Genomic DNA, 27,911 nt, shown 5'->3' on the forward strand with positions numbered 1-27,911 from the left:
TTCTTTTTCTCTCTATTCCTTCTTTCATCTCCTCCTCCCTCTCTCGATCTCTCTTTTTCCTCTTCCCTGCTCCCATGGATGAAGAATACGACGTTATTGTTCTCGGTACCGGCCTTAAGGAATGCATTCTCAGCGGCCTTCTCTCCGTCGACGGTCTTAAAGTATTCTTTCTCTTATCTATAACTTCTTCTTTCTTTTTTCTTTCTATTTTTTTTTATGTTTTTTTTTATCTTAATTATCACTTTCCACTAGTAGATTTCGTTGAATCTCTGTTCATAATTAGAATTTGTGTTTTGGTTTGCTTAGGATTTGGATTTTTTTTATAGATCTGTGAAATGTATCTGTTTATGAATTTGGCGTTTGGAAATCTTGTGAGGATGATTAATGGAGTTTGTAAATGATGTATTAGATAGTGATTGAGCTCTTCATGCTGGATTTACATAAATTTTAACCACGTATGCATGAGTTTTTATTTTTTATTTTTTTGTGTTTTGATTCTAATTTTGTTTGAATATTTCAACAGTATTGTATCCATGCCTGGATTTCTTTATTTTGAGCTGCTAATTTTGTTTTTCGAACTATGACTTATAGAACTAAAAACTTTTCTGCGATGGATAAATTGTTCTTCGAAAGTTTGTTTTCGTTAGGAATCTGTTCTTATCCTGGTCTGATCTTGAACATGGAGAGTACGTTTAGTTTTTCCCCCTTGATTTTGGGATTAAACGAGTAATCAATCTTCTGGAACAGGTACTTCATATGGATAGAAATGATTATTATGGAGGAGCATCAACCTCTCTCAATCTCATACAGGTTCATTATAATCAAATTCGTGGTTTAAGTTTTCAATTAATTAAAGTTTTTATTCCCTTTGCCAAAATTTCTGTTCTAATATTTAATATGTTTCACTTCCCTCTCCCATATAGCTTTGGAAGCGTTTCAGGGGGAATGATAAGCCTCCAGAACAGTTGGGCTTGAGCAAAGAGTACAATGTTGATATGATACCCAAGGTAGGTACACATTTATCCATTGTCATCCTATGTTTTTTGAAAATCGTAATCAAGTTCCCACTTTATAACTATTTATTGGTATTTGATGAATGGTAGTAATTAGTTAGGGAGTTAGTTAAGAAAGTTGGTTATAAATAGCGTGGAGAGGAATGGAGAAGGTAAGCAATATTTTTGGAATATGAATTAGGCCTCGAGAGTCCACGTACCTCCCTTCAATACTTGATTTATTTTGTATTCCAACTATCTTTTATATTTAAGTATATCCAGGTTCTATCACAAACATAATTTATAAAAACAGAAAATTAGAAGAAAACTGTTATCATTAGGGACTTGAGTGTTGCGGTCGATCTGAGAGCTTCTGTCCATTTCTTCCTCCATAGTTCATGATGGCCAATGGCGGTTTGGTTCGAGTTCTCATTCACACAGATGTTACCAAATACCTACACTTCAAGGCTGTTGACGGTAGTTTTGTGTATAACAAAGGAAAGGTATACTGAATGCTTATCGAAAGTTTCCCCTGTTTCTATTTTTTTATTCTTCTTTCTCAGCAATTACAAGGAACAAAGAAAGAAATGTTAGGCTGTTAGTGTATTTGATCAAGTTAACTGTCAACACACTGCTTTTTTTTTTCTCCTTCTATTCTTCAGATTTACAAAGTTCCAGCTACTGATGTTGAAGCTCTGAAGTCACCACTCATGGGACTTTTTGAGAAACGTCGTGCTCGAAAGTTCTTCATTTATGTCCAAGATTATGAAGAGAGTGATCCAAAATCTCATGAAGGTTTAGATTTAAGCAAAGTTACAGCTAGAGAACTCATCACGTGAGTTTGTCGTCCCCCATACTAGTTTTTAAACTAGATTTGATGTGACTTTTATTTTGATTGGAAGTCATTCATTCTTCTGCATTTGGTATTGCAGGAAGTATGGACTAGAAGATGATACAATTGACTTTATTGGACATGCTTTGGCACTACATTTTGACGATAGCTATTTGAATGGGCCAGCATTGGATTTTGTGAAGAGAATGAAGGTAAAAACAACTGTCTTTTATGCTTTTTATTTGTTCTTTAATGATAAAACATATTTGAAAATCTTGCACTACAATATATCAGAATGGTAAAGTGCTTGTCTTCAAAGGAATTGACATTTGTTGTATATAGCTTTACGCAGAATCTTTGGCACGCTTCCAAGGAGGATCTCCCTATATCTATCCACTCTACGGACTTGGAGAGTTGCCTCAGGTATGTTTATAACTTTCAGATTTAATATTATACAAGGGAAATTTTTCATCGTGCCATTTTAAAATTTTGGCAGGCATTTGCCCGTTTAAGTGCCGTTTATGGTGGAACTTACATGCTCAACAAGCCAGAATGCAAGGTAAACTGATAGAGTACCTTGCTAACATTTGCCTTCTAGCCTAGGCTCTGTAAATTTCCTGATCATCATCATGTTCGCCATAAATCGATAACTACTAAGCAACTTGAAAGGTAAAAGTAACTGATTTCTGCTGAAAAAGGTAAAAAGTTATAGATTAGCAATAAACGCACCTCCTATTCCCGTTATTTCTAGCTCTTTTGAAGCAGGAAACAGTGATATTTGACTGCTGGATAGTGAATTAAAACATACCAAGTTTATAATGAAACTAACCTTTTAAGCCTTTGAAGTTTAACGTAGTGCTAAGTCATCTACAAACACTTCTGTTATTTGCTTTAATGTGACAATTCACTACCTTAATATTGTTCACAAAAAAGTTCATCTGTACTACTTTCGTGTTGCTAGGGAAGAAATTAGTTACTCCTTCTGAACATCCAGCATTCGTTTCTTTTGAGATTAATTGATTTTCTAATAACAGGTCGAGTTTGATGGTGACGGTAAAGCTTATGGTGTAACTTCCGAAGGAGAAACTGCTAAATGCAAAAAAGTTGTTTGTGACCCATCGTATCTGCCAGACAAGGTAGTAACTCTTGACAACGAAAAAGTACTAAACTATGAGTTATTGGGCTGAATCAAATTCCATGGTTATGAACCATTAACCAGAAGGCCAATGACTGATCCTTATATGCAAAATTGCTTATATATTTTCATCTGCCGATCCTTTTCTATTGATTCAACAGGTTAAAAAGGTTGGAAAGGTAGCCCGTGCAGTTTGTATAATGAGTCATCCAATCCCAGACACCAATGATTCTCATTCAGCTCAGGTTATCCTGCCGCAAAAGCAACTTGGCCGTAAATCGGACATGTAAGAGTTATGCATAAACATTGAAAGAGATTTTTGTGCAGATGACAGTAACTTGCCCCCTCACAAACCAATAGAATCTAACTTTTCAAATACATCAAAACACGCACTATTGCATTTTATACAGTATCTTGTCAAGGACGATTACTAACACGATGACCATGTCTATGTCTATGTCTATCACGATCTTCATATTTCTCTACTCTACCACAATATTGATGGTAAAAGTACAACAAAGTGTGAGAAAAATGAAGATCGTGATAAATAAACATGTCCATCTGTTTCTCAGGAAAAGAGTCAACTCTTCTTGGCATTACATGACATGAAATGGTTTGGTAACTAATTAGTTGTTTTTCCTTTTTCTTTAATTGTTAGGTACCTCTTCTGTTGTTCATATGCACACAACGTTGCTCCGAAAGGAAAATTCATTGCTTTCGTTTCGACGGAAGCAGAGACCGATAATCCTGAAGTAGAATTGAAGCCTGGGATCGACCTCCTTGGACCCGTTGATGAGATATTCTATGAAACTTACGACAGATATATTCCCATAAATAACCATGAAACAGACAGTTGCTTCATTTCTACGGTAACTTCTTCACAAATCTATTTCTTCCATTACTCATAAAAGCAACTGTGTTAGAAATATGTCATCGATGTTGTTTTACTTTGGGTGTTTTATGAGGTTTTGAACATTGGTTTCTTCTTATTAAATGCAGAGTTACGACGGAAGTACCCATTTTGAGTCGACAGTGAAAGATGTGCTTGCCATGTACAGCAATATCACTGGAAAGGTAATATAATAAAACGTCAATTTTGTTACCACTCCTTTTCAAACACTTCCAAGTAATTCTTTTCGCATCGTTTTGAAAATCCTAACTTCTCACCATTTGGGTAACGATTTTCTCCCCCCAAGAATCCCACATTTTTAAGAAACCCTTACAAGTCTTAGTTAATTTCTAAAACAAAATTAAGTTTTTGAATTCTAATTTTTCTTTTTCCTGATTTTCTAAAACATTAATGAAAAACAAATAGAATACTGTAATTGTTTGTTTTATTTTTTGAAAACAAAACTCAAATGAAATGTAGGAAAGAATTAGTAATAATGTGTTATTATGGTTTTCAGGCAGTTGATCTTTCTGTGGACCTCAGTGCCGCAAGTGCTGCTTCCGAAGAATGATATCATAAATTAATATAATCCCTCAAATTCTATTCTTCAAAAAAACAAAAAAACTAAACTAAACTAAACTAAACATTTTTGTCTCTTTCTTTCTTTCTTTCTTTCTTTCTTTCTTTCTTTCTTTCTTTCTTTCTTTCTTTCTTTCTTCCTTAATTTATTTATTTATTTTTCTACAACTTCTCTTCTCTTCTCCAATTATTTTGCTCATTTTAATTTAATGGAGATTTCAAATATAATATTCAGATGTCGTTTCTGTTGAATTACTATCTTTTCCTTTAAATTTCACATATTTATTTATTATATTCTCATTTAATCATCCCCACAAAATTCTCTTTACTACATCTATTCAATTTACTTTCACATAATTGTGTTCAATCTTGCAAATGCAATCATGAATTTTTATGATAAAATATTAGATTTTGAATTTAGTTTTTTTTTTTTAATATTATAGCTATCACAATAACTAAAAAGTTTAGTCCCTCGATTAAATTTATTTCATTAATTTTCTTGTCTAATGAATTCCATGACCTACATGATACATTAGTTGTTTCATTAGCGTGAAGAAATATGCTAAATTTTTTACAAAGCTAAAGTTCTTATTAAAAATAGTATTTATGGTTTAACCGGTGTATGAGTGGTAAAAAGTTAAAAAATTTCTAGTGTTTTGTACCTATATGATGACTAACATCAGTTTAATTTGTTCAATAATGCAACTAAATGTGACTTGAAAGATAACCGAGAGAAATTATACTTTGAATGAACAAAACTTAATTTGAAAATAGTAGACAATGGTAATCGAACAAGGGGTCGTCTACAATGTTTCAACCTCTCATGTTCCTACCGAAGAAGTAATGCTATAGCTAGGATGTGAAGTACGCATGACTTATTTGAAGTTGTATCAAGTTCCTTTGAGAGCCCTAAGCAGCCACTATCAAATATACCCGTGGGTAGTTGTATCTTACATTAATTAAAGCTTAGTTTCTTTACACAACGGTGTGATCTTTCTATTCGTAGGCTCTTAGTCTTTGTCTCCCTTTGTGATATCTATTAACACCCTAGCCTTCAACACTAGAGTTCTACCCGTTTGCTGAAAATGATCGGATTAATTTATCAATTCTTCCATTAAGTTCGACAAAGAGAATGCATAAAATCAAGGTGGTGTGATGTGCAAAGTTTACTCAAGCCATGAAAACCCTAAAGAAAACAATGGATAAAACAAACATCTTTATTGAACCAAAGGCCATCACTAACAAATCAGTTCGATGGGGAGAAAAAGAAGTAAAATAAGTAGATGAAATACAATGGAAGAGCGTGCTGGAAACTGCAACGCAAGAACGTGGACAGAATCCCCGAGCTCCCAAGTCATTTCCTAGGATGATTCTCTCTTTTCCAAGGTGAAAATTGTCCCTCAACACTCACTTTTCGTGGGAAGATAGATTCTAGAGTCGATACACCTCATAGGAACTTCCGTTCTTGATGATTCTAACTTGAAACGTAAGAAGAATCCCTAGAAAGTTGCTGGAAGAAAATGACGGTTGGAATGATGAAGATGGGTTTCTGTGTTCGAGAGTTGATGATGAAATGAAGGATCTTTGCCCCTTAAATAGGCTCAAGGGTGGTTAAGGACAACTGAATGTCATTGTCTCAACAATGGTTTCCACGAGGTGCAAATATAAATAAAAGCATGCTTACAGTTTTTTTTCCATGCTATATGACTTTTAAGTGTTGTCTTCGTTAATCTTGACTTGTAGAAAAAAACTTGGGTGCATCTTGAATGTACCTATCTAGGTGCTTTCGTATCTTTTCACCACACAAAAATAAAATTAAAAATTATTCTTTTAGAAGATAAATTTTAATATTTTGTTTTGTGTAGAAAAGAAATAGAGCATGTAAATATATGCATCTAATCATTACCCTTTAAAGTATGTTTGGATTACAAAATATTTATTTCTTCTTTTACTCGTTAACTAGCCTTTTAAGAAGCAATATGAAAGCCTCTTGAATTTTCTTGGTCTTGATTCTTGTAACAGGTCGTTGATAGTAGTTGGACTCGCATAATCTCTTTTTTCTTTAAACAATTTTGTCCTTAAACTAGGATGAACAAAGTAAACCGAAAAACCGATCAAACTAACCAAAAATGACCAAAATGGTCGGCCAAAGTCAATTTTCGGTTAGAATCAAAGTGTGGCAAATTGATATAGCTATTTGTAGTTAAGTATGCATTCATCTCGTGCAGATGCATCATTTAAAAAAGAGGGAAAACAAAGCTCAAAAGTATTTGCAAAAATACTACAAAAAATTTGTACAACATGCAAAATTCATCTCGTGCAATACTTTTTTTTTTCTTTTATATTTTTGTATAATTTGTAAACATTTTGGCCTAGTTTGCTAAACACAAAATCAAACTAAAATAGGTTAATTGAAATAGATAACACTTTTGCAGCAATAATGAGTATACAGTAGCATTTTAAAAACCGCAAATATAACAAAATCATTTATCATTAATAGACTCCTATCATTGATAGAGTTCGAGAGTTAAAGATCTAAATTTTGTTATATCTACGTCTTGTTTTACATTTAGCTATATTTGTTAATACTTTTTGTCTGATTGCAATAATTCTTCGAAAATACAATAACTAAAATAAAAAACAAAGTAAAATTTGATCAAAGTGATATTTTTCACTTTATTATTATGATCATAATATTATGGATAGAATGACTAGGATTGAGTAATTACAATTCATTTAAGGCTGAGTGACAAAAGATGGGAGGTGGTGGAAAGTATGCTAAGGTTGTTTCTATATATATATATTCACAAACTGACCATAACTTTACAAAGGCTGTGAAAACGAGATTATTCGATCCCAGAAAATATATACACAACCACCTATCTTAAGTCATTTCAAAATCAGGTAATGAAAATTTCAAAATATGGATCCTAATGAGTTGATTAATTTCGCCTAGATTCTTAAACTCTAAGCCTATTTGGGCATATACCGCTGCTTTTGTAGAATCGTGTGCGTTGGATGGATGTTCATTTCTTAGTTATGTGATTATGTTCATGTTGTCTATTATTATCACTAAAGTTTGCAGTAGATTCAACCACTTGCCTTGATAGGAACAAGTTGTTCCTTGAGGAGGAAGAAACTTCGATCTCGATTCTGTCGTTCCTTTCATTTCCCTCCTCCTCTGAGTCTTCTACTACACAATTGATAAGTTCATCACTTGAGCTGGTTAAGATCTCTAGTTGATTATCTGCTTCAGTTGGATGGTTCGGGTTCTTTGTTGCTTGAGGTGTGGAATTTTGTCCCAATTTCAATGTCGTTTGCAACTCATGAAGTGATGGGCGTGGAGATGGTTTTCTACACATATCTTCTTTTACGTTTTGAGAATATCTTCCTTCCCAAGATATTTCTAATTCCGTAAATTGTTGGCCGAAACTGAAGGCTGATGAACATTCAAAAACTGCCGAAGCTTGGAGGCGATCGTCTAAGCATTGTGGTGAATCAGCTGTTTCACCATTCTCATCTTCCTGTGCCCCAAAAAAGGAAATGAAAACAAATGCAAATGCTCGTCTTTTAGATAATATAATATGAAATTGCATAATTTGTATGTAGAGCTACGTGAGTACAGATAAAAGACCAAAAACATGGCTATGATGTGATAGCCAAGACGCTCCACACATTGCCTCCAATCTGATATCTCAAGAACAAACTAAATATATTAATAAAGACTTACAACTACTTTCTACAAAAGACATTGTTTGGGCTGCTTTCTCATTTTTTGTATGTTTTTTTCTCCTTCGACTTTGTCTTTTATCAAACCCGTTTGAAAGTACAAGGACTAAAATAGAGAAAAATGGCATTTTGACTTTTTTCTTTTTCCTTTTTATCACCCCAAGCGAGAACAAGATGAGAATCAGGAGGATGGCGTTTTTTCTTTTCTATACTATTGTGTCTCCTAGTCATAACGTACCCATTTGTTGATTTATCAATGTTTGCATCTGTTCTAGTTTCCCTCATACCGGCACATAATTCAAATCTGCACTAAAATTAAGGGACATTATAATGACGTATTTAACACCCATTTTCCACTCCAAACCAAAAACTATCATAGCCTCTAAATTGAAGAACACATATTATGCTGGCAGAGACAAGCCAAACTAAAGTTTCATTAATAAACTAGTATACATACACACAATCACCTCCATAACCGATGACTGTGAATCAGTAAGCAAACGAGAAGTACAGTCGTTATATGAAAGAAAACAATAAATTACCTCAATGGGTGGCATAACACTCTCCTGTCCTTCTATTCGTTGATAATTCGTGACAGATGATACTTTGGACACCGATCCAAATTCTTTTCCAACACTTGAAAAGTTGTCAGAATGGGTCATTGTGAAAATATCTGCCTCTCCAGACACATGTTTTGATAAATCATTGTCCGAGTCATTAGCATCAGAAGAAGGATATTTACCAACGCTACCAGAAAGTTCCTTTGCTTGATTACAGACCATGATTTCATAAATTAACTTTAGGATATGTGCACGTTTTAGAGAAGCCTCCGCAGGATGGAACCAATCCTGGCTTAGCTGGAGTTCGTATTAATGTTAGACATGCAGAAACTTACACAAATAAAGGCAAAACAATGACTGTTACCAATGTAAGGCCATTAGAGCAATAAGGTTCGGTACTTGCATCATAAATATAAAAAATCTACAAAACAATAAAGGCACCGAAAATAGAGGAGGTGCACATTAAGGTACCAACTGCCCAAGTGCTAAATAAATATAATGTTAGGAAAATGCATGACAGAAATTATCGATGAAATAGCATGTTAAAGTAACTGATAGATTGCATAAATTGGTGGGTTACAACCCTGTTCTTATGGGTTCTTGATGTCAAATGCTGTTTAAGAACCAGTGTGCCAGTATGGGGGAAATCTTATGAGAGAATGCATGATTGTTATGTCTAATGTACACTTGATAGTTTGGATAGACTAAGAATGCAACATGTTTTGATTGATGATGTTAAGTATGCTTGTGAGAAGACTAAAACTGGGTTGTGCTTGCATTAAGTTATCACGAAAAGTGTTGGCTTATGGGAATGGAGAATAAGAAAGGTGCTGTGAACTGTCCTTGTTTAAGTTGAGTAAGTGTGGAGGTTATGAAATTAAAACTTGGATGATTAGTGTGATTGTCAAATACAAAGGTCGAGAGTCCATATTCATAATTATATACAAGACATACCGAGGTATCGAGGTATCTGGGTACCAAGATTGGGAGTCTATTTGTTGTATTTATTGGAGATCTTGGGGCGCCTGGATACAGAAGCCAGTAGCAAATATTCTCCATATGCACATATTGTTACAACTTATTTCCTCAATCCTATAAATCACTAGCCCAAGCCCAGCAATAGAGTTTGCATATATATTGAGCTCCGCCCCTATCAAATGTTGGTGTTTGACTCATACCAACTCAATGTTTTTTTTTCCTGAAACGGAGACAGAAATACCAACTCAATGTTTGCCCACCAACTTTAAATGTCGGTGGACTTGAGTTGGTATACTATACCAACACACCCCAACTCTTCCTTCTTCCCATGTTTTTGATGGGTCCACCCATCGGCCATTGTCGACGACTACCATTGCCGCAATCTAAGAACCCTCTTCGACGACCACTTACACTCGGCCAAGTCAAACGACGTCCAACTTCGTGCTCTGACAACCAACTCCGGTGACCACTTCGACTTCAACTTCACATTACCAACTCCAACAAACCAATAATGGGATTCACTAACCATATCCGACAACAAACTCAGACTAAAATCACCTTCAATGATCAACTTTGACAACCACCTTAACGCGACCAACAACTCCAAGATAACTTTTATGCGATCAACTTTGGTGTTTACTGTAGTGTTAATTGTTAAAAAATCTTTTTATTTTTTCTGGTTTTTTTCTACTGTCTGGTTTTTAAATTTGTAAGTGTTGTTTTTATTTAATTTTTTTGTTGTTCATTTAATTTTTGTATTTAGTGTTGTAATTTGTAAGCCATTACAATTTTTTTTAATTTACACTTTTCAATAATTTATGCTTAAAATTGGGGATGGGTCCCCGCAAGGACTTGATTCCCGAACGATGAAGTTCTCCTGCAAGGACAAGGATGAGGAATCCCTCCCCACCCTGTTGCCAACCCTACTTGTGTTCAAACCCTACAATGTTATTTTCTCTCTAATTAATATTGATTTCCACTTCTTCAATCTTCTTCATATTTCAAGCTCACAAATGAGGGAAAGTATCAAATGATATAATATTAAATTTGTCTTCACCCATCAACTTAAATTTTTTGGTGAATCGATGATTTAGGAGTTTCAGACCCTCGACAAAATAGAAAATTGTCTCTCTTGAAGATACCACGTATGTCTTAGATCAGTCCTTCAAACTACTTCACATTAGCTAGCAAAAAAAGACATTCATGGTGTATGAGTGAGGACAATTATCTCTATTGGCATGAGTGTGAAGTATATCTTTGTTTGAGGGAGAAGGTCCCACAATTATGCTCTACACTCTCTAGATGTTCTCAACTCACCTTAATAAGAGAAAATAAAGCTCTCATCGTCAATGTGAACAATGCTCATGCACTATTCAAATGTTGGCTTGGAATTGATTGGTTGTGCCACCAGATAAAGACCAAGCTTTATTGGGGTGGATGGATTTTTTTTCCAGGGAAGGCTCTCAAGAGTGGAAACTTTTTTGAGGAGAGGATTGTTAGGTCCAAATGAAGTCCCACGTTGATTGGAAAAGATAGAGATTCATGGTATATAAGTAAGGACAATTATCTCAATTGGTAAATGAGTCATTTTAGATGAAATAAAAAAAAAATGGTAAGAGTTTATGCTCAAAGTAGATAATACCACACCAATCTGGAGATAGATAGATTTTGCATTGTCCTCAACATTTAGGATCCTTGATATACTAAATTTTAATTCGATAAACGTTTTGACTCATGAGTTAACAATCTTGAAAATAAGGTACCAAATATTAAAAAGACAAATGTTTAGTAAGTGGATAGAACCAACAGGATACTCCACAGATAGAGAATTTGTAATTTGATCAGATAGAAGGACAAAGGACCTACAAAATTTGAGAGCTTCAAGATTTTGAGTGGGCTGAAGTTCACTGGCGCACCCTCCAAAAAAAGTTCCACATAATGGAGTAAGAAGAGACCGCAATCAAATGAATTTTCCTGTTGTGGCAACTGACCAAGCAGCGAAACAAAAGTCAAGGTTAGACATGGGAACACAGTATGCACAAATATCTACTATCAGACAAATCTTCTAAAAAATTGTTGACCCACAGAGTGATTATATTTTAGTTGACTAACCCACAACAGCCCCCTCCTCCCCTCAACCGGAAAAAGAGCGAAAAATCATTGTGTATATTCTATACACATTTCTTTAGAACTCAAGGACACAGATGTACAAACCTATAGAATAGATCCTATTCAAGTAGGTCGTATATGCTATACACATTTCAGGCAAACAAAAGTAACAAATTGTTCTTTGGTCATTGTGGCATTATGCTCCACCCCATGTGGCAAAACTCTAATAAAAAGAGATATCAAGAAGTTTCATTTATTAAGCTCTTCGCCTAGAGCATCAATCAAACACAAAACCTGAGAAATTTTCCATCACAGAATCCCCAAATTAATCAAGGTTTTATTGATACTCGTGAGTGTCTGACCAGTAAGGCATCTCAATATAAGATAAATATCATTTATCACATTCTCAAGCTACAAGTATGTATGCGGCAAGAGAATTTCTCTTCAAGATTCTGCCAGCGGTAGGCTCAGTCACAATATTTGGTTGCTTAATTAGACATCTGCAGATCTAAATCAACCAGTGCAGTTCAGGAGGAGAAAAAAACGGAACCTAGGAGAATGAGGCCTGACTCCATATCCTCCACATATTAACCAACATTTAAAAGTGGGGATATTTCCTATCCCATTTGAGACATGCACTCAACCTCGAAAGTAATTTCTCAACTTACAATAAAAATTTAGAAAGAAAAAGAAAGATTATATGGTATCATAAAATATGAGAGGTATCATTCTTCCATTTACTGTTCTTTTAATTTACTTTTTCCTTTATTTTATTATTATCATTATTAATATTGTGTTGGGGGGTGAGAGGTTGGGGGGTTTGGGGGCAGAGAAAATGGAGGATCTTGACAAGGGCAACACCTTCAAAATTTTAATCTCCCTGAACTAAGAGACTAAATTTTTTAATACTTCCATACCTCTAGAGGGATAAATGGCAAGGTTAAGAACACTGCAGAAATATCTTCGTCGTCATCTCCATCACCATACCTCTCTTTCCACTCTTCACATAAATAACTGTCACATTAAAATATAAAATAATTATCGGTAACCTTTGACATTGGAATTTCAAAGTACGAAGAATCTTACAAAATATACGCTTTTAAACTAACATCACAAGAAATCTATAATGATTAGACAAATTAAGATATAAAATTCAGAAAGAAAACATGAATAAAGGAGAACAAAAGGCAGAAAAAAAATCATTAACATTAACTCAAATAACATGAAAGATATTCTTGGTGAAATGCTTGATGACAACAAAGAAGATAACATTGATTCACAATGCAAAACGAAAGTTCCAAAACTACTTCCAGTTGGTTCCAGTCAGTTCTAAATACCATTAATATAGTACTGTAAATTGTACGATTTTTTTCAATCTAGGTAGTCACCTAATACAGAGAAGGGTTTTCTTTTGTCACCTACCTTTTATCCCAGCTTAACTCTATTTAGGAGCCATCAACTTAAGTTTAATTAGGAGCCCTTTTAATTCCAAACAGATCTTTAGCCTTGCTAAAACCGGCCCAAGAGATCATGGATCTCTCACCTAAATCTATTAGCGAATGCATCTTGAATGAGTTGGAGAATACACAAGGGAAATGTCGTTGTGTTTGGAAGAGAGGGAGCCTGAAGTTCTTCGCGAACTGTTTGGCTAAGTGATGGCACACACTTGCCTTGCTACTCTTGAATTATCAAAAGTCTTTCTCCCACTTGTTAGAAACCAGAGATCTATTGAAATAATGTAACCTTGTGATAAAAATAATTTTTTAAAAAAATCCAAATTCAACACCTCCTTTTCTTTGTTAGTTCATATTTCTTTTGGAGGAACTTCTGCTGCAAACAACTAATGATGCAAAGAGACCTACTTAGTAACAGAAAACAACCTTCACAACATCAAAAAAAAAATATAAAAATCTCCTTGGAGCCAATCAAATGGATATATGAGCAGATTACCTTTGAAAAAGAGACTTCAGCCCTCTGTGGCTCCCTTTGATAGAATCCATATGCAAGATGCACGGTACCTTGGATAAGTTATCATGTTTTTTATCTGCAAGATATTATGAAAAATTACATGAATAAAAGATGTGTAAAATGTATTTCTCTTATTTCACTTAGAAAGAAAGGGGTTTTCTTAAATAGAAGAAATTCCCAATACAAAGTAGGAAAAACAAAATAAGGAAAAAATAAATACACAATTATATCTTTAAATACTATGAAAATTTTCACAATAAAAGAAAGAATTAACAAAGGAATTAATCAACAAAAGATCATCTTAGTACCAATGACATTTTCATTAAGTGCTAAACATCTTGCCTTTCAAATTTACCACTTCACCAGGATGGCAGATGACAACCAAACTCCAATGGAGACTGTCATCAAGACTTGTAATTAGAATTAGAACAGAATACATAAGGAAGGATGGTCAACTTAATATATATCAGTTATAAGTTATAACCTGTAGTTAACAGGAATGAAGAGATAATCTTTTTGAAAAAGATTTACTTTCTTTGTCCATTTGTGAACACGCTGAAATGCATCCCTTCCTCCACAAGCACTTGATAAATCTTTGTCTAGGTCCGCAAGCTTTCGGAAGAAAAAACTATTGAAGAAGTAGAACCTATCGTTTTTCTCCGAAAGAAATTTATTTTTTAGATACCTACAACCATTTCATGTAATAATCTTCAGTTTGCTAATTAAAAGGGAGGGAAAAGCGCTCAAACATGAGGTGAAACAATTGGCAGTGGTAACAGAGATAAAGCAAGTGTAATTGAAATCGAATAAACAAATAAAAAATCCTACTACTTAAATAGATAAGTCTGTTAGTTGGTCATAGAGTTGGCAATTCGTTTTTTTCAGTTAGCGTTGGTGATATATAATTAAATTTGCCTTCAACCACCAGCTTAAGCTTTTGGGTGAATTGGAAGTTTAATATGGTATCAGAGCAGGTGGTTCAGGGAGGTCCTGTGTTCAAGCCCCTGGCATTGTCGTTTCTTCCTCAATTAAAATTAATTTCCACTTGTTGGGCCTTTCAAATATTTCAGTCCACAAGTGAGGTAAAATTGATTTCCACTTGTTGGGCCTTTAAAAATATTTTAAGTCTACAAGTGAGGGGGAGTGTTGGTGATATATAATTAAATTTGCCTTCAACCACCAGCTTAAGATTTTGGTTGAATTGGCAGTTAGTTAGTAATAGGTTAAATAATACAAAATACCTCAAAATTTGGGCCGTGTTTCAATTTTTCCCATAAACTTTGAAACTTTGTAGTTGTTCCAAAAAACACCTTGCTTCTTCTAACAAAACAGTTACGGAATCCTTTTAGGCAAATGAAAGTTTACTAAGAGTAACCTCTTTGGCTGCATGAATAAGGTTTTACTTGAGCTTTTATCCTCTGGCAGTGGCGTGGCTCACAAGTAACCAAGCACCCGGAGACGAAAAGTCACACAAAGCCAATCTTTAAAGGAAACTCTTTCCCAACCTCAAAATGGGAACAATAAAAGGTGAACAAGGAAAAGGATGTCCATTGGACAAAGGTGCCCAGCTGACCTATGCAACTTTTGTTGCATGCTCGTATGTGTCTATTTGCACCCTATACGCATGTGCACACACACTCGCCTGTCTGCATTTCTACTAGCTTGAGTATATATGCACACGCCCATTGCATGTGCGACGTTCGTTAGGCACACACCTACGCCTACTTTCCTTTGGGGGTGAGCGTCGACCTACGCCCCTACCCACCAGCACAATGTGCTTCCCAACCTTCACCATGCTCGTGTAAGTCTTGTGCATCAAGACACAAGGTTGTAACCAAACCTCCACCAATTAAAGTCCTCAACCTACATTGTCGTTCAGGAAGATGAACCCATTGTAGGTGAAAGTGTAACTATCACAAGGTAAAAACTGAAGTAAAATTTTCACCTATCCATGTGACCTAAGAGAATTATCTTGGTCAGCCTTCTTGTTCATCCAAAAGCTCACGAGATTGTTTTGCTAGAAGAAGCATGAATGCACAACACACAAACAAACAAATTGGCCAAGGGGGATCAATCCCCAAGTTTTTCTATTACACTATCTACGTTTATTTACACAAGAAAATGTGTGCATGAATGAGATGCTTTTACAAGTTGGACCTCTCCCCTATCTGTACAAATCCTCCATCAATCACTTTCCACAATTCATAGGTTGTTGGAGACTCTACTAAGTCAAGTTAGCTAATTATAACTGTTGATTTATACTTTAATATTTGATTTAATTCCCTGTAATTATTATGTAATTATATTTTTGTAGGATCCTTTCCTTTTATGTTATTAGGTATGCATTCTATTTTAAGTTAGGGCTTTGTCTCTTGTAAAAACAACAAAGTGAGAAATAATTCAATAATATTCAAACTTTGCCACAATAACAAACCAACTTTTCTACATTTTAGCTCTACTCTTTGAGTTTTCTAAATATAGTTTATTGTCCCAGACGCCTCCTAAACTTCAGGACCCCCTTTTACTTGGCCCACAATTTGCTCTTCACTGAACTGTCTTTCTTGAGTCTTCAATTCAAAGCTTTACTGATGTAAGCAAGTTTCCCCTTTTTGCAACTATAGTCTCAACACTTCCATATCCTACTGAAGGAATTTTTTGCAGCTTCCTTCAATGGGAACTCCTATTTATATAAGGGTTTCATTCTATCAATGAAATAGTTTCCCATCCATTAGCAATCTAATCGGCTGAAAGTTAAAAACATATGAAATTCCCAAGTAACCGTGGAACTAAAATTGAAACTATCTCTCGTCATGATTTGGATTTGCTTGCCTTTCTATTTCGAAAGTACACTAAAATTTTCTGCACTATTTATTTCATCAATAAATATCCTCACTAAAATAAAGGAAATAAAAAAAAAAAAAAAAAAAAAAAAAAAAAAAAGAGGTTTTGCAATGGTAATCAATTCATAATAAAAAAATTATAGGGATTAAAATGAAGGAATATAATATATGTAGCTAATTTTTAAGATAAGGACAAACAAAAACCAAGAGAAACAGACTTCTGCTGGAGACAGGAAAAAACTCAAACTTACTTAACATAAAAGTCAATGATAGTATCGTTAATAAACATCCCTGGCTTCAGAAGCTCAAGGTCTCTCTTACTAATGGTCACAGCATCAGGATCCCCCTTTGGATAGATGACCTCTTCAAAAGTATCAACAAATCTGAATAGATCGGTTAAATTTGTAAAATGTACAGTAAACATCGGAAGATCCCATTAACCCAAAATGAATAAAGGAAAGAAACAATTTTATAGACGCGTACTAACATTATAAAGCCAAAAGAACCAAAAGAATTAACAATTAAAAAGATCTTTCTTTCCTACGGAAATAAAAACATTGAAAGATGCTGAAGTAACAATTGAAAAGGTCTATGAATAAAATTTTCAATTATCCAATTCTTACCCTACATAAACTAATGATCTGTCTATCCAAGATCTAAGCAGCAAAAGTATTTATTTAAAGAAAACGATTCCCCACAATACATATGCTATTTCTTATGCATGCTTGGGATTCAAAGACATGCAAATATAGGCATCCTATCATCTCATAGAGAAACATAGAAATTAGGCAGTCTTAATATTTTTCCCTGAACAAGATAAAAGTTAAAGTAATTGAAAAGAAACAGAACATGGAGAAACTGTACAAATTTTCATTTTCAAATACATCTAATTCTCCACAGGTACTTTCACAACTTACAGTGAGTATAATGCCAACCATAACAGGGGAAAAAAATCCAAGTCTTGATTCTTTTTTTACTATACTTAATTTATGTGGAATCTACGTTTAAAGTCTCAAGAATCTTTGATAAAACCTTTAACAATATTTAGCACTACGACAGTTCCCCTGGGTTCAATTTGAATTCAATTTTGATGGATTTTAAACAGTCTTTAGTTGCTCCAGAGCATTTCTGAATAAATAAGCTGGACTTCTGAGTATAAGCAAACAGCTGCCCTAAGGAGTTAATATTTTTTGGATATATTAAAAAACGCCATTAATAAAAAGAATTAGGTATGAGGGGGAAAACTTAATAGCAACCCCATTCTATAATTTCCCACAATAATGTTGATGCCAATACAACCTATAAGGCTTGCAATTGAAACCCTGATCTGACCCACGTGATGTCTTTCTCTACAAAACCCACACAACCCAACCCATTTCCATCGGTCTACAATTATCAATGTAAATTGGCTGAGGTAAACAGCTTCCTATCATCCAGACAGGCTTTGGCCCCCATGAAAATCTAATGCATTTCCAGATTAGATTAACAGCATTTCCAGTATTTAACAGAGGGAACGGAAGGCATAATGTAAAAGTTATAATTCTACTCACTCAGAAAAGCAATTCTTGGGAAAAAACACATCACTGTGCCTCCAGGAAACAATTTCCTCCCATTTGACCTTGTCATTGTCACTGCCAAGAATGTTAAATAAAAAATAGTTAATTGTCTATAGTGATCTAAACCTCGAAATGAGGAATTTCCTCTCAGATTAACTAATTCAATATGGATCAGATAAGCAACATCCGTGCTGAAAGTAGTCAGGATAGTGTCTAAATTAAACACTCAATACATGCCAGATTTTTCAGTGGCTAGATAAGATGTATTCTTTGGAGTTCAAGAACACATTTGTACAACCTATAGAACAAATCTTGTTCAAGTAAGGCCATGGCTAGATAAGATGTATTCAACGTATTCGTCCCTCTTCTTCTTTTTCTTCTTCTTATTCTTGAAAAGGATACTTCAATATATTTGTTGATGCTCTCCTAACTTTGATTAATTCAACATACATTTTTTTAAAATTAATAATAATAAAAATAAATAAAGAGGTGGTAAACAAATGCAAAATTCTAATTATAGGATTTTCTTTCTGGCATCAAATTGTATTGTATTGCTATCAGTCTCCAACCTTAACCCATTCTTATCTTCAAATAATAATACTAAATAACAATAATTGAATTCTTTAAGCAGTTTCTTGATATTATATTATTATGTAAGCAAAATGATGTCAGAAAAGATTCAGTCTTGGCAAGCCCAAAGAAAAACAGAAAGAAGGAGAAAAACTCACTCATAGTCTGCATTCCATAAGTCATTATATCTAACATTCAATGTTCTGATTGCTTTTTCACTTTCAGACCAAAGAGGGTCACAAACCGAAAACTTCAATAACTCTATGCCTGCACAAATGTTAAGAAAGACAGGGAATGATGCCACCTTAGATTAAGTCCAAAAAACATCCAGAAATGAAACTATCCTCCATCGAGGAAGAAGATAAAAGATAATCAGTAGGTAGACCAAGTTTAATGGACTTGCGGTATTAGACTTTGGGAGTCAATTACAGCCTAGACTTAATCCTCCCCACATTAGGCCACCTAAGGCAAGATTCAAGCTCTGAATTCCGAAGGATTGCCAATTGTCGGGATATCGAAAAGGGTATCTATCAAATTAGGCGAATGGATAGGAGATCTTGATTGAGTCCTGGTTCGTATGGATGACTGAGACCTCGTACTTGGGATGGAGTTCCTCTTGGAACATAAAGTCATCCCCATGCCATTGGCTCAATGTCTGGTAGTAAGGAGTAAGCCAACAGTGGTTCAAGCAAGGAAGAGTGGGGTGAGAATGAGAAGCCCCACTCTTGAGTTTAGTAGGCTCTTTGCCTTTCCCTTCTTTATTAGGTTATTAGGAAGGAATGCTCTATTATCTACTGGGAAGTAGGAACATCCGCCATCTGCTCGTAACCACGGAGTGGGACAAAGACGAGAGGAGGTGGATTCCTTTGACCGCTTTGGCTGAATCTCCATGCCCCGGATCTCTTGGCTCAAAGCCTTTGTTCATTGAGGACCTTTGTTTTTGCTGATATTTGTAAACACCGGTCCGTGGTAGCTTAATTTTCTGGAAAACAGGGTTCATGCCTCATTCCACTCTTTCTCTTATTTGAGGACCGGACGCAAACCCCTTTTCATTCAAAAAGCCTTGAAACCACGTAGTGCATTCAATAATCAGATTCGCTCGAGCGGGGATCTCCATACCTTGAGGAAGTTGCTGCCATTGAAGGAGGTCTTGTTCTTCCCGTAGCTGTCATCGCTGGATAAGAAAATGGAATAGGACAGAATACGAGGGAGGAGGTATTCTCAATAGGGAACGTGGTAAGGCATCAATAGGGAGAGGTTCAAATCCTCCTGTCCCTGGGGAAAGAAAAGCTGGATCCGCTCGTCATTGGGTAGGATGGCGAACCCAAGACCAATCCATTTATTATGAGAGGTCGGTTCATGTGTTAACTAACCCGAGAACCCGCACCACATACAATGATAGAAATATATCTATGATTTAGAGTGATGATTTCATTCAAAACTTTCAAACTATTAGTCAAGCGTGGCTCGCTTTCTTTTTGTTAGGAGTAGGTGCTTCCCCTTAGTTGGGTTAGGATAGGATTATTCAATATACTTTTTGAAGCGCAATACAGAGTCAAGCGCGAACAACCCACAGCGAAAACTCACTCATCTTCAGTAGTCGGGGAAGAGGATTAGGCTCGTCGTACAATAGGGTCAATAAGGCATCGGATGACGAACTTTACCTCCTCAAGGCCATTTGTAGAAACCTATTTAACCCTAACAATGTGATCAAACCATTTCATGAAAGTACTATGTAACACATTCTCTCCAAGTTGGGGTGACAGTGTCTATAGGCTTGACATCTTTTTCATGTTACATCTTCCTATCTCTGAATGTAGGAATAAGTCTTCCAATTCCTCTCCAGATAGAAAGAAAGGAAAAAAAGAAAAAATATATATGATGACCCAAAATGGTGTTTTAGAAACAAGACCAAAACCTCATACATATAGTTCGGATTTGTACTTCTAATAAAAGTTTAATATTTTTACATAATCAGCCTTCAATTACCCATAAAAACTTTGATTCCAACATAAAAAAGACCTGAAATGTCATTTGAATTTTCAGCCCCCGTGAAATGCTTTCCTTTGAGACGAAGATTAACAATTGCAGTTTCAACCTACATGAGAAAAATACTTACAAATAGACCTACACAGAAACACATAAAACAATGACGGGGAAAAACAATGTTATACCCTACTGCACCATTCTGACTCAATGCCAATAATGTCGGAGACAGCCCATTCGGAATCAAATGTTCTCTGCAACCCACTCAGTGCTGAACCTTGGAACTTAATGCAGCTACAGGAAAATATTAACTTCGATGTCGTACACCAGTTACCTTCATAGATGACAAAATCAGGGAAAATAACCGTGAAATCATCCTGAAAAATAATTTTGCAAAAACACAAAGGTTAATACAAGCATCTCACCTCATTGAAAGGAAGTTAAGTAAGATATCAATGCTCAAGATTAAAAGAAAAAAAAAAAAAGCAGTAAATTACACATTTTATTGAACTTATAACTTCTGATATCAAGATCAATCACAGAACTACTGTATCCAATAGATTCTTAACTTGAACTTTATAGTCTATAGTCCTTTAGTGCATCACAATCGTACATATATTTCTTAAAATGAGATAACGTGCATTCAAAACCCAATTTCAGAAGCAGCATCAGAAACCAAGAACCTCAAGTTTAAGATCATTTACTTTCTTTTCAGAAATGGATGTAACTCTTCAAGACATGGCCCTGCTTCCAGATGGCGTTTTCTCTCAAAAAGGATGGAGCTTTCCATGAGCTCTCCCTTTGAAAACTAGGATCCCCCATTCTTCATGATGTTATTATCCAGAGCATATTGAAGGTTCAAAATTCCAGGAGATTCAAGTAGAGATGCTCGATCGAAGTATTTGTGTTATGTTTGGGGAAATAATTTCTTTTTTCTTATTTCTGGAAAAGATCCTATAATGGGTAAATATAATAAAAGAAAAATTCAAACTAGGCAAACTAGTTATAAAAGAAAATGACATTTAAAAAAACAATTAAATGATTAATCCAAATATAACCATATTATACACAAATCTACACTACCATCCAAGCTAGGTTGCCTATATAATACAATTCAAGCTTGATAAAGCTTTGGTGAGAATGTTGGAAATTTGATGGTGAGAGTTTAGTTCCACTGCATTATTGTTGACCTCAGATATGAAACGTCAATCCATCTCTGTGTATTTCGTTATGTCATGATGTATAAGATTCTTCGCTATGCCAATTGTTGCTTGACCGTCACTAAGCATTTTAAATGAACTTTGAGTTTCTATCCTTAGTTCTTCCAAAAGCCACTGAATCCACATCCCTTCACAAATTCCCAGCTAAGGCTCGATGTTCAACCTATACATTGCTTCTGGCTACAACTGCCTGCTTTTTGCTTTTTCAAGAGACTACATTGCCCAAAACATAAGAGCAATATCCATATGTCGATCTTTGATCAGTTAACTCTCCAACACAACTAGCATCAAAATAAAGTTCTACCATTCTATTTGGTGACTTTTTAAACAATAGCTCAACCTACAGTACTTTTTCAGATCTTAAAGTCATGTTAACAATCCTAAGATGGTGTTCAATTGTACTATTCATGTGCTAGCTAACAGTGCTTGTAGAATATGATGTCTGATCTGGTATGTGACGAGTAAATTAACTTTCCCACAAGTGTCTATCGTTTGATACATGCCCTTGCCAATTAGACTAATCTCTTCACTATGGTCTTGGCCTGGATTTGGATCCATCTGTGTTTCAACAAGTCCACACCTAAGATTTCCAATTTCCTTTAGCAAGTCTAGAATATATTTTTGTTGAGAAATGACAATACCATCCTTAGACCTCGTTGCATCCATTCCGAAAAAGTATCTCAAACTTCCTAAGTCCTTGATTTCAAACTCAGTTGCAAGCATTCTTTTCAAATTAAGGATCTCCCATAGATTATTTCCTGTCATGATGATATCATCTAACTATACAATCAGGATTGCAATTTTGTTGTTTGCATATTTCACAAATAGAGTATGATCGACTTGACAATAATGATAACCGCTTTTAATCATTACTTTGGCAAATATGTCAAACCAAGAACTACGAGAGTATTTTAAACCGCATAAAAACTTTCTTTGACTTCTCTGAATTTATGGCCAATTGTATCCTACATCAGAATCAATCTTCTCCTAAAATTGATTTGTCCATTGACATTAATAAATGACTCAATCGATTCTGTCATTGATACATTCCTTCATGTAAAACCATTACATACACTATCACTTAATTCTAACCCCCATGGTCAGAACCAAACCACTCTAAACCTAATTTGATAGAATCCAAATATATTGAAATATAAAAGAAAAAACAGTTACAATATATCTCCCCAAGTATTCAAGGTATATGGACCCTCCTCTCTTGAGATATCTCTCAGGCCTTTGTTCACCACTTCCTAACTTCATCCTTTCTCATTCCCTCTATTCATGACTAAATACCATAACAAACTCCCTGACTAATTACTAATATATCTTTAATAACATTAATCTTCAAGAAAAAATACTCATCAAAGACATTAAACAAAGTTCTTCCTTTAATATCGTTTGATAGAGAGTTAGTGGAAAGTTTATGCATATCCCCCACTATAAGTTGAAAAGGCCTCATTATAAGATCATTTAGAGTTATTATTTAGTAAGAAGATTTCAAGTTCTTAACTCCTCCAATTTCCAAAAAATTTCCTTGCCATGCAAAGAAAAGGCATTGAAGTCCTTAACCAAAATCTTCAAAATCAAACTAACCATATTAATGAGTACAAAACCATCAAGATCAACAATAGGGTAATTCAAGGGTTTTTCATGCTAGGTAGATGTATACATCTTCCACGAAATTTGTACCAAACCACCAGACTTAACATCTCCAATCACCTCACCCTTTCAGCTACTTCCATTATTCCTCTCCTCGACCTTTTTTTTTTTTTTTTTTTTTTTTGCTTTTTTATTGAAAATCAGAAATCATGCTCAAATTTCCTTCCTTTATGACAAAAGAGTCATTAGGATTAATATGATCTTCATGCTAAGACCTCTGTCTTTTATTAAAACAACTTCCATTGAAAGATATCAAAAGAATACTGTAAGGCCCCCTATCATACATACTTACCAGCGTAGGGGAAGAAAACCAAATACCCACATAGACAACCCGGCCCAAGAAAAAAATGAATAAAGAATATTATGAGGAAGGGGGGCCCACTGGAGGAAATGGAGATATTTAAGGGCATGTTTTTCGTTAGAGAAAAGGCTGCTGTGGAGGCTGCAGGGAGACACCAGCATCCCGAATTGCTGGGAACGTTTATTTGTTATTTGTTTCTTCATTCCCTTTGTTGCTTATCTTCTGGTGTTTTGTTAAACTTTCATTGGGAACTTTCTCCCTATTATATAAATAAAGTTCCACATAGTGCTGCCTCTGTTTCTTGCATTGTGTTGGGTTTTTCTGAGTGCAGGGAAAGGGCCTTAACAAATACACGATCATACAAAAAACCAAGTCAACAAAAAAAGGACCCTGCTAAAATGGGGCTCCCTCCAACTATACAAGATAATTCCTATAAAATAGTTACAAAAATGTCTTCAGAATACATGTGATAATGTGAAACATTTTTCAAACCTAATTTTTCATTTCTCGAAGATGAAATGCTCCCATGTACAACCACCAAATTAATATCCTTTTGTCCATGTCCACCCACCTCATTAATACTTCTTTGATAGAAAAAACTGCTTCAATTGAGAAAAAAATGAAAGAATACAAGGACAAACAAAAAGCTAACCTCATTAATAGACTGCTCATCATGCATGATAGACAAATTAAATAACTTTTGTACGTGCATTAGCATACCTTTTTAATAAAATATCAAAATTAACTGCTATTTGGTCACCCCAGTATAAATAGGATGTTAATCCCACATGAAAACTATAAGAATTAAATATTTGCAACGCGATTAAAATGATACTAAGTTGGGAAAAACTTCAAAATCCATAATAAGCCGGAGTGTCTACCTCATTAGTTGAAGAACGAGAACGCAATAGATCATTGGTTTCAAGAATCTCCTGCTTCATAGATCCACCACCTTCAAGTGACCCATCTACAGCAAATGCAACAAAAGATGTGCAATTAAAAACTGTAACAGAAGCGTCAAATAACCCACAGCAGACATATATCTATGCATGTATATAATAAATTAATAAAAAAAAATAAAGAGGAAGAAGAAGAAAAGATGTAATGCTACATCTTTCTAGAATATTTTTCTTCTTTTCCAGCTTAACCATTAGGAGACGGGATCAAACATAAACCATAAAAGTGGGATCACCTGCACATGTATCTTCAGCATTAAGATCAATCGGTCCCGGGCTAATTTGATGACTTGTATTTAGAGTAGAGATAGAAACTGAATGGGAGGTTCGAACTTCAGTTAGACAAACAAATTATAAAAAATAAAAATAGAAGTAATCTGAATGCACAGAATCTGGGTCTACTAGGGATTTACACATAAAAAGTAAACATGAGGAGCTTTCAGTTAACATGAAAGAACTGTAGAAATAGTTGCACAAGAGATCATCCATTCTTGTTCACAAATGCTCCATCTTTTCTAACCGACCACATTCTATTTCATAAGAAACTATATGCCATAGATGGTAAATATATTTTAAATTTCGCTTGAGGAAGATTTTGGCTAGGAGGAATTCCTTAGGTTTTTTGGCAACAATTATGAAGTCATATGCGGAATGGAAGAATGCAGAAATGAAAACTCTAGTGGATGAATTTAGATGAAAAGTTTAGTTCAAATTCTGTCTATTCTTTCCAAAGTAGATTGAGATGATTCAAGGCATGTTGAAAATCAAAAAGTTCAAAAGCCAAGTGAATATTTCTAAATCAATGGTGCATGAGGAGGCTTCAATTCAGCCAACAAAACCCAAAGAAAAGGTTTAGGAATGGCTTTGCCTCCTTCAGTATGTGTTTTGTGCCTCTTAACAGATGAAAATCAATCTCATTTGTTCTGTCATTGCCCACAAGACTGGAAATTACTGTTGTGTACATTTGAATTGCTCTTGGTTCTAGATAAAACAAGATTGTTAAATCATCTTTAAACATTATTTCCGAGGATTATTTTAAAGCTAAAAACAGGTACAATGTGAGTGCTAACAATTAAGAATAAAAAATCAGACAATACCCTTACCTTCAGAATCAATGTGAATCAGTTCGTAGCTAATATCTTCAGAGAAACTATCAGTGTTGGCACCTTTTCCAACTGAAGCAGAGGTAAAGGAAGAAAACAAACTTCAGATGCCAATCATGTTATAGTTTTCATGGAGTCGTGTCAAACCATGAGAAGGAAAGGAGGGGTGGGAAAAAGTATGAGACACTTCACGTGTATTACTACATACAAGGAGAAACAGATTTATAACAAAATAAATAACTAATTAAAACCCAGAGAAAATGTAGTAATAAGGAAATTAAATATATATATAACTGGTGATGCTCGAAGGAAACGAACAAAAAAAGATATTACCTTACCTTCAGCATCAATATCAATGAGCTCATCGCTAAGATTCCTGCTTACACTTTTCGCGCCTTTTCCAACTGGATAGAAGGCACATGAAATAGTTCAGGCGGCACAATTACTATATTTCCCAAATTATGAACACAAAACATATGCGCACACAGGTTGCATTTTGAAGTTTGATCTAAAGGGAAACTCTAAACCAACATAAGAACTCGCAGTCATAAATTGTCATGATTATTGATGATAACATATTTGTAGAATATTTCTGAGTCCTAAAGAAGGCAAACTGAATAATCATAGTGCATAACCAATATACTTTGTTGCAATGTTCAAAATTAGCTGATAGTTAATGGAGATATCAACCCCTGCCTGTCATACATTCATTGGACAAAAAAGCTCCATACAAGAAAAGAAATTCCAAGGAAACAATTCGATATCAATGAGGTTCGATTAAACCAATGTATTTAATTTTGTATTTACAGAATTACATAGATGTTTCTAACATTAAAACCAAGTCTCAAGACTTAAAACACATATCTGAATTTACTCAACGCACAATTTCCTCCATAACTTATGTTTAAATTTTTGCACTACATGTTTTTCATTTCTACCAGCCGCCGAACTGGGCTCTGTTTTACGGTCTAGCAAACAAGAAATCGGCAAACTAATTTCAACCATTTATCCGAACGATCCTTCCACTGACGGTAACTTCTCCACACACAACAACAATCTACCCTTCCAAATCCTATAGAAGACAACATCCTTTCTCACTCAATTGCCGAGTCTTGATTCTCGTCTCCCATAACCAAAAATGATCATATCCACACCTCCCAAGCACCGAAAGCAAACGATTCCCGTTTTCACCACAATCATCCATAGCGATTGAAAAGTAGTAGTAGTACAAAGCACTCACAGCAGTGGAGAAACTGATGCTTGGTAACGGGAGAACTCCTGCGGGCAGAAAACTTGCCGAGTAAACTTCGAGAGACTTTCTCAACACGAACGTCCTCTTCGCTGAAGTCGAAAACGGAAAATCTCTTGCCTCCACCCTCACCTCTGCCTCTCCCGTTTCTCCTTGTCGATGAAAATGGCTTGGAGCTGGAGGTCCGAGTCATGGTTCTCAAGCCAAATGCAGCCAGTAACGATCAAAAAGGCGCTACGATGGCATGTGTGTGTATATATATATATAGTTTCTATTTTGAAAAAATAACTTTGTTTTCCTATTAATATTTGAATTACACGTGGATGTTAGATTACATATCTACAAATATCTTTTCTTGTCCTCTAAACAAAACCTAACCTATCACTTCTAAGATGGAAGATCGTATTAATTAAAGTTCGGTTATTTTGATTATATCTACAAATATTTTTTTCGTATATTTTTTTTATTTTTATATTTTGTAAAGTTTATAAAAAATGTTCGTCGAAACTTTGAACGTCTCATCGTTGAAGTTAATTCATCGGAATAAAAGTTTAAAAATGTGAGTATTTAAATTTTGATAGTATATGAGAGCATAGGTATTTGCATAATTTGGCCGGTAAAAATTTATAATATTTGATATTAGATTTATTTGAGTGATTACGTTGGGTAATCCAGTAATGTTAATGAATTAACATCGGTT

The 27,911-nt window shown here is 34.8% G+C and overlaps 2 protein-coding genes across 6 annotated transcripts; one reads left to right on the plus strand and one right to left on the minus strand.

Moving 5' to 3' along the window:
* On the plus strand, positions 1-4,735 carry LOC103495386 (guanosine nucleotide diphosphate dissociation inhibitor At5g09550). Its single transcript, XM_008456921.3, has 13 exons — positions 1-161; positions 748-810; positions 924-1,007; positions 1,388-1,495; positions 1,655-1,827; positions 1,925-2,036; positions 2,167-2,247; positions 2,321-2,383; positions 2,859-2,960; positions 3,121-3,245; positions 3,618-3,828; positions 3,959-4,033; positions 4,366-4,735. Exons 1-13 carry the CDS (start codon positions 75-77, stop codon positions 4,417-4,419), a joined length of 1,338 nt encoding a protein of 445 aa, XP_008455143.1. The 5' UTR covers positions 1-74; the 3' UTR covers positions 4,420-4,735.
* A 2,343-nt stretch (positions 4,736-7,078) lies between these two features.
* LOC103495387 (probable ubiquitin-like-specific protease 2A) lies at positions 7,079-27,452 on the minus strand. Of its 5 annotated transcripts, none has more exons than XR_001763350.2 (18): positions 27,203-27,452; positions 26,301-26,366; positions 25,963-26,034; positions 25,096-25,173; positions 24,785-24,870; positions 20,912-21,100; positions 20,727-20,835; positions 18,896-19,004; positions 18,162-18,242; positions 16,863-16,994; positions 14,256-14,456; positions 14,114-14,169; positions 13,754-13,847; positions 12,721-12,817; positions 11,561-11,680; positions 8,699-9,013; positions 8,395-8,460; positions 7,814-7,951 (listed from the first exon to the last, which is right to left on the minus strand). XR_001763350.2 is itself a non-coding variant. In XM_008456924.3 (17 exons), the coding sequence occupies exons 1-17, from the start codon at positions 27,402-27,404 to the stop codon at positions 7,454-7,456; spliced, it is 2,472 nt and encodes an 823-aa protein (XP_008455146.2). In that variant the 5' UTR covers positions 27,405-27,452; the 3' UTR covers positions 7,079-7,453. The 5 variants fall into 5 exon arrangements, 3 of the variants coding, with proteins under 3 accessions (XP_008455146.2, XP_008455144.2, XP_050939879.1); XR_007820367.1 differs by lacking the exon at positions 7,814-7,951 and adding an exon at positions 7,967-8,225 and having other exon boundaries at positions 8,291-8,460; XM_008456924.3 differs by lacking the exon at positions 8,395-8,460 and having other exon boundaries at positions 7,079-7,951; positions 20,760-20,835.
* Between the last annotated feature and the right edge of the window lie 459 nt (positions 27,453-27,911).

Source organism: Cucumis melo, chromosome 1, assembly GCF_025177605.1.
Source record: "Cucumis melo cultivar AY chromosome 1, USDA_Cmelo_AY_1.0, whole genome shotgun sequence".
In the NCBI taxonomy this organism is placed as follows: Eukaryota; Viridiplantae; Streptophyta; class Magnoliopsida; order Cucurbitales; family Cucurbitaceae; genus Cucumis; species Cucumis melo.

What these genes read in the sequence shown, in the direction of transcription:
- LOC103495386 (XM_008456921.3), top strand. Translation starts at nt 75, where the DNA reads ATGGATGAAGAATACGACGTTATTGTTCTCGGTACCGGCCTTAAGGAA. An exon ending in ACAGCTAGAGAACTCATCAC is followed by an intron (nt 1,828 to 1,924) that starts GTGAGTTTGTCG and finishes TTGGTATTGCAG; the next exon opens with GAAGTATGGACTAGAAGATG. An exon ending in CTTGGCCGTAAATCGGACAT is followed by an intron (nt 3,246 to 3,617) that starts GTAAGAGTTATG and finishes TTTAATTGTTAG; the next exon opens with GTACCTCTTCTGTTGTTCAT.
- LOC103495387 (XM_008456922.3), bottom strand. Translation starts at nt 27,404, where the DNA reads ATGACTCGGACCTCCAGCTCCAAGCCATTTTCATCGACAAGGAGAAAC. An exon ending in GATTCACATTGATTCTGAAG is followed by an intron (nt 25,174 to 25,962) that starts GTAAGGGTATTG and finishes CCTCCCATTCAG; the next exon opens with TTTCTATCTCTACTCTAAAT. An exon ending in TGAAGTGGTAAATTTGAAAG is followed by an intron (nt 13,848 to 14,113) that starts GCAAGATGTTTA and finishes AATATCTTGCAG; the next exon opens with ATAAAAAACATGATAACTTA.